At 36.8% G+C, this 7,129-nt stretch overlaps 1 protein-coding gene across 1 annotated transcript; it reads left to right on the forward strand.

The window, feature by feature from the left end:
• Window positions 1-1,699: 1,699 nt before the first annotated feature.
• Window positions 1,700-6,598, forward strand: LOC113691745 (probable glycosyltransferase At5g11130). Its single transcript, XM_027210038.2, has 3 exons — window positions 1,700-2,380; window positions 4,702-5,269; window positions 5,882-6,598. Exons 1-3 carry the CDS (start codon window positions 1,840-1,842, stop codon window positions 6,369-6,371), a joined length of 1,599 nt encoding a protein of 532 aa, XP_027065839.2. The 5' UTR covers window positions 1,700-1,839; the 3' UTR covers window positions 6,372-6,598.
• Window positions 6,599-7,129: the final 531 nt, after the last annotated feature.

A 7,129-nucleotide genomic window follows, 5' to 3' on the forward strand; every position in this document is an offset into this window, starting at 1 on the left:
TCTTTTTGGCCAAATTCCAGTAAACCTTAACGTTCAGTTAATGTTTGAGCATTTAGAGGGGAAAAAAAATGAATTTCCAAGAATACCCTTATTTTTACCAATTAAAACGTTTGGTGAGGAGGAAAATTAAAAAAGGAAAAAAATTCTGTTGTATATTCTCAGGATTATACATTATGCAACACAATATATAAATTAAGGAAGAGGAATGAGTCGAGTGGTACCGAGGAGACAGTGTAGATGAGAGGTTTTAGATTTGAAATCCTTTACTTATATAAATTCTGTTTTGTGTTAATAGAAAACAGAATGGGAAGATTGTCTTCCAGCAAGAGATTCATCTTTCTTCTTTTATCCTTGTAAAAAATACTAATATCTTGATTGATGTTAGGATCTAAATTCTCAATTAAGTCGGTTCAATCATTCCAAAAAAAAAAAAAAAAGGTCGGTTCAACCATCAAAGTTTTGGGCTTTATTTAAAAAAAAAATTTTAGCCTGCCACTTCCCAGTTTCGTTTGGTGATCAATCATACATCTTGCCGGCAAAGACTACACAGTTCTAACCAACCAATAAATGCTCGAGATTAACTTTCACCCCAAAAAAAAAAAAGGAAAAAAAAATACACATTCGGTAGAACAAATTGTGATCTCTAGAGATAAATTATAAATAGAAAGTTCTAAATTTAAAACCTTCCACTTTAAAATAAAAATTGTGATATCCATTTACAGTGCGTGCAATAAAGAACATCATATACTGCACAATATTCAAATTGTACTACTACTACTACTACTACAGTAAAATTTTGTCAAGATATATCGCAGTGTGCATATACCAGGATTCATTTTCCATCTATTTCCATACATTTTCTTACAGAAGTAAGCATGTTTTTATAAATAAATCTAATTCCCACAGAATTCATTTTTCATCTGGTTAGTCGTTTTCTTTCTACTACCATAACCTATCCCATCAAGAACAGAAGAACTTGCGGAGTGGCCAATTTCATTTTTGTTTCCTAGCAACGGAATTCCACCTCCAACTTCCATATATATATATCATCTAGCTGATCCCTGCAATTTTATTTTATTTTTTTTGTTTCTTCCGTTGAATTAATCATGTGGTTACACTCAACAATTTGACCCACTCAACGGGGCCGCAGCCTCCAGGGTGGAGGTATTGTAACCCACAGAATTATAACCATCCCCATAATATCAATATTATATATATATACACGACAACAAGAAGAATATCTGTATATACAGCACAGCTAACCCCTGTCGTAGAGTTGATATATGTGTACTAACTGCTAGGGAATAATGTGGAATCTCTAGTATAGTATAGGGATATCAATAATTAATTAATTGACTAATCGAACGTCGCTGCCACATCAACCTCATGCAGCATACTATACTTTATTCTCAAAAACTTAAAAAAGCATGAGCATCGCAAGTTTTCGCGCACGACAATTCCCGATCTCATATCTTATACTATGTACTATGCAGCTTTACTCGTCAAACTTGATAATCATGGGGTTTTCAGACGAAAAAAAAAAAACCTTGATAATCATGGGATTGACTAATTAATTGCCAATGGAAGATTATTGAATAGAGTAATGCTTTTTATAATCACCATGTATCTGCATGACTCGGCCTTCTTCAGACCGACAAAAAAATGTATGTATTTAAAAGAAAACTGCGTATTAGCTGACGATTACTATCATGCTGAGAAGTAATTTACTTTTGGTCCCAACCATAAAACGATAGGCATCGTCATCTAATCAATAATTTCTTCCTCTGTCACTCTCACTAATTGTGAATTCGATCTCTGCAGGCCAGCTTGGTAGCGATCATGGCTCCTAGAATTCCCTTCTTCAGCTCTTCTTTTGTGCATCGTCGCCTTAAAGATTCAGGCCCGAGCTTGTTTTTCTTCGTTCCAACATGCTTAGCTTTCACAACTTGTGTTTTTATTTTCTTTTACATAAGTTCTACGTCAAATATACTGAGTATCCACCTAAACGAGACTCATCTGCACGTCAGGCCTCCAGTACAACTCTCCTCTATTTCTTCACCCCCAAGCACTTTCTCCTCCCCGGTTACGATCAAGATTCCACATGAACAAGGGCAGCAGCTTGATGCTCCTAGACTCCACTTTTCGGAGCCGGCCCAAGTGCTACTTGGTGAGACGACGTTCTATATGTTAGTCAACGACAGTGATTCACGTGGCGTTCTTCAAGAAGCCGCCAATACTAGCCTTCCAGCTGATCAGTTGGCCGAAGCAACTGAAGCTTCGTCTTTGTCTACGAATGACGAGGATGAAGCTCCTGATCAGGAGGATCAAAATGATCAGTTGCCTGAGCCTGGGGAGATACGTCAACAAGGAAGACATGAAGGTATATCCCCATCCTTTTCTTCATCTATTTTCTTCTCGTCGTTATATCTTTTATTAATTTGTTGTTTATATTTGTCTTTTGTGGTTCAACATTCCTTTTATTTTTCATTAAGGTTAGCTATATATACAATTAGATGCCGGCGGTAGGTGGTCCAAAAATGGGATTTCGATGGTGCTTTGCCTTTTTACATACATTTTTCAACAAAAAAAAAAAAAAAAGTACGTAAAAAGGCAAAGCACCATCGAAATCCCATTTTTTAAAAAGAATGCCTTTTTCGATGCAGTTTTCATGTCAAAGAATCACTTTTTAAAATTAACATGAGATGTTTTTAGAGTACGACGTCTGGATTAAATTGTGTGCGTCGCTTTGAAATCATGGTACGTACGTTGCACGGTCCTTTTATGATCAAGATGATAAAAACAGTAGCTCATCATGACGAAGTAAATTGATTATTGAATAGGAGTACGACGAAGTAAACGAAAAAGAAGCTCATCATGACTTTTACCGCCTGAGAGTTGTAGCAGAAACCTATAAGCCTGCGGTTGTTCCCGGGTCTGCGTCAGATGAAGAATCTTCATTCAAGTATTTGAAATGTTGTTTGACAAGTCTGAAAGAGAAAGAGGTACGGCGGGGATAAGGTTTAGAAAAATACACTTAGGAATGGGATAATTTCAGAAACCTCCCCTGAGGTTTCTATTAATTACAGATAGCTCCTCTCAAATATTCAAAATTACATTAACCATCTAGGCCCAATAACCTAGATTCTTTTTCAATAATCCCAAACTACCCTTCTATTAAAATTGTGAAAACAAAAAAGAAACATAATTTAGTCATCACCTGTCACCTATACACTTTTGCAACCAATCAAGCATTCCTAACTCAATCCCTCTCTACAGTATGACAGAGTCCCAAATTCACTCCAACTCAGTCCCCAAAATTTGGGCAGTCACAAAATCCTCAACCTCTGCTCAAATGCTTTCAGTGCAAATCAATTACAACAGTCACCTCAAATACCCAAATGTTTCTACAATTCATCTATTTCATTCCTTGCCTAAAATTAACCAATCTCAAATTCCAAACTGCAATCGCATTGGAGGTCATCTTGCCAAACATAAAACAATATCCTAACCTACGACCACCAATACCAAAGAGCAATGCTTTTACATAGCAAAGCATATAATTTAATAATACTCCATCAACATCTAGGGATCTAGACCAACTTCGATATCCATGGCAAACTGTTATCAACTATTGCAAATCAATTAAAGAAACCCAAATGCAGCTGTTAATATACAAGAAAATTTATTTTTATGGAAGGCAAAATTGTATGCCCCTCATCTAGACCTCTTCCCCTTCCAACCATCAGTTTCTTTTTTTCTTTTAAATCTATCACTAGTATCCTCTTCGCCTCTATCTATTTCGACAATAAAATCTACTCACCTCAATTTATTATTTGGCAATTTCAAGTCATTAGCATCAGAAAAGCATAAGAAAAGTTGAAAAATCAAAAGGTTCTAATTACCGAGAATGAGAGAGGCAGACATAGCTTTGCTGTCATTATGGTTGGTGGGAACAGGTTATGTTGAAAAATGAGAAAAGAGATAGGACTTAAGAGGAATGAGAGAAACAGAGAACTATAAATAGTTGGTGAATCTGTGGCAAGATGGGTAGTGGTGACAATTTTTTTTTCCATTTCACTATTTTGTTTCATCGCATGGTATAGATTATCTATTTAATCAAGGACATTTTTGTCATTTCACTGCATCAAGGGAGGTTGGTGTAATTTTCTAAACCTGAGGGGAGCTGTGTGAAAATGCAAGTAACCTCAGGGGAGGTTTCTGAAACTATCCCTTTAGGAAAATGGAAACGTGAATTCATTTTGTCTTGCTGGCCCAATACGTACCCTATGTCGTGTTGACTAATTCAAGGTCCTAAACGCCAGAAGTTACTCAATTGACCAACAAATTTCCCAAAAAAAAAAGAAAAATATTTGTGTCCAACTACCGTCTTTGTTTTTTTTTTTTTTTTTTAAATACACGCAAGAATACAATCCTGTCTATAATACTATGCCGGCTGTTGTAATTAATAATTAATTTGGCGCTCTCAAAGAATATTGGGATGCAAAAGCTAATTTGGCTGAGGATAATAATTAAGCCAGACCGGATGGCAGTGCATGGATGTAGCATTCGACATGGATACTAGGTTATGGCGGATCGAGTTTATTTTATATTTACCTTAAAATGTTTCACACCTCAAATCAATGCATTTCTTCAAGGAAAAAGCCATCGACGAATCAATGCTTGTTTGCTTGCATGGTTCAGGAAATAACGTGGATGAATTCGACGTATTCCATGACAAAGCTCTCTTCCAGCAAGAATACAAAGAAATGAACAAAAGCTTGAAGATTTTTGTTTACCCTCACAAGCGAAACGATCCTTTTGCAAACGTGCTGCTACCGGTAAATGACGAACCGGGAGGCAACTATGCTAGTGAAAGTTACTTCAAGAAGGCCTTATTCAAGAGCCATTTTATCACGAAAAATCCTTTGGAAGCTGATCTGTTTTACCTCCCATTTTCCATTGCAAGTCTGAGGCATGACAAGAGAGTTGGCGTGGGTGGAATACAGGGTTTTGTCAGAGATTATATTCGAGATATCAGCAAGAACTACCCATATTGGAATAGAACAGGCGGGGCTGATCATTTTTACGTGGCATGCCATTCTGTTGGGAGATCTGCAATGGAGAAGGCAACTGAAGTTAAATTGAATGCCATACAAGTCGTGTGCTCCTCAAGCTACTTCCTTCCTGGTTATGTTGCTCACAAAGATGCATCCGTACCCCAGATTTGGCCTAGGAAAGGAAACCCCCCTATTCGATCACCGTCAAAAAGGTACTCATCATTAATTGAAGTATCAATCTCAATCAATTTTCCCTTTCAGGATTAGCATCATGTTATCGCCTTTTAGATTTCTTAGTCACTTCATCTCAATTGTTGGCAGTTTCTTGGGTAAGCGTGCTTGCTATGATTGATAAAAAGAAAAAAAAAATCAGCGGATATAGGTCTCTTTTTTTATCAAAAGCCTAAACACAGATTACAAGCCAGAAACTGGACATGGAAAAAGATATGGTTTTCATTAATTAGTCTGTAGTACTATAATGCTATCTAGTCATGATGTCGATGTTAAAGAAACAAATTTCTCTGTCCAATTAGTATTTGGCATTTGGGGTATCGTTTCTCTGATTTTCCCTTTCTTCTCGCTAATGTTTACAGTAAACAACAAGCTCCGTATGTAATATGTATAACCTACTTTAACTGATACCTACGTAGTTAATCCACACTAGCCTCTCTTATATGTGGTAGCTCTTAAATAGTCACCCCATTATCTCTTTTTTTTTTTTCCTGTTCCCTTAGTTCCCAGTACAGAAATTGGCCGTGCATCTTGATTTTCGTGCGAAATGGAACCTAACAATCTTCGAATATATTGGCTGGCATCTTCATCAGGGAAAAACTTGCCTTTTATGCCGGAGCAATGAACTCCCGGGTACGCGAGTTCCTAGTGCAAGTGTGGAAAAACGACGCCGAAATCTCAGTCCACCGAAGCAGGCTAAAAACGCCATACTCAGAAGCACTTCTGGGGAGCAAATTCTGCATCCATGCAAAAGGCTTCGAAGTCAATACAGCTCGAATTGGTGATGCTCTATATTACGGTTGTGTCCCTGTTATCTTGGCCGATCACTATGATCTCCCATTTGCGGATATAATAAACTGGAACAGCTTTTCAGTGGTCATGTCCACCGTGGATATCCCAATTCTGAAGAAAGTACTCCTGCAAGAAATAAACTCCAGTAACTACTTGAAGTTACAAAGCAACGTAATGGAAGTGCAGAAACACTTTCAATGGCATGATGTCCCTGTTGACTATGATGCATTTCACATGGTCATGTTTGAGTTATGGCTGCGCAGGAGTCATCTGAGTCTTGCAATTAATTAGTGGCTAATTGTAAGTCTAGTAAGTGGTCACATATACACCCTAGTTATACTAGTAGTTGAATTTTTTTTTTTTTAAATTTTTTTGCCGCAATATACTAGTAGTTGATTGAGGGGGATAAAATTGTTCTTCAATGGGGAGTTCGCTACTTCTTTTTATGTATAGTACAGAAATACAAGCTGTATATTCATCCATTTGTTTTAAATATTGCAAGTTTATTATTGATGAAACAGTGATCCGCAATGGGCAGATTAATGTACTTTGAAACAATAAATCACGTTTGAATAGCGGGACAATAAATAATTTGCTTGGCTACCCAGTGCCTATTGGACACTTGATAAGCGGGAGTTTAGGTATTAGTTTCTTGAAAAAGTGTAGTTAATTTGGGAAAGTTTTACAATTCTTGGAGTGCAATAAGTATAAGTGTGTATATTTACATAGTAACTTAGGTGTGATTCAGGTGTCTTAATGAGTGCTTAGGAAAAATAATCCATAAATGATAGGCAAGTGCCTACTGCCCACTCGTTAGTTAAGCTGTAGTTTAGGTCTTAAATATAACTGTATAAATGCAAGAAACAATAACAATTGTTAATAAATATATTCATCTAGTAAGTTGTGTGTGATTTAATGTAACGAGTGCCCATTCAGCCCAGTTTAAAAAACTGTTTACGTATGCCTCATGAATAGGAAATCACTACATAATTAGCCCTCAATTAATCTTGAAGATTAATTACTGGAACGGGGAGTTGGAAACGGAAGTA

Source organism: Coffea arabica, chromosome 6e (genome assembly GCF_036785885.1).
Source record: "Coffea arabica cultivar ET-39 chromosome 6e, Coffea Arabica ET-39 HiFi, whole genome shotgun sequence".
In the NCBI taxonomy this organism is placed as follows: Eukaryota; Viridiplantae; Streptophyta; class Magnoliopsida; order Gentianales; family Rubiaceae; genus Coffea; species Coffea arabica.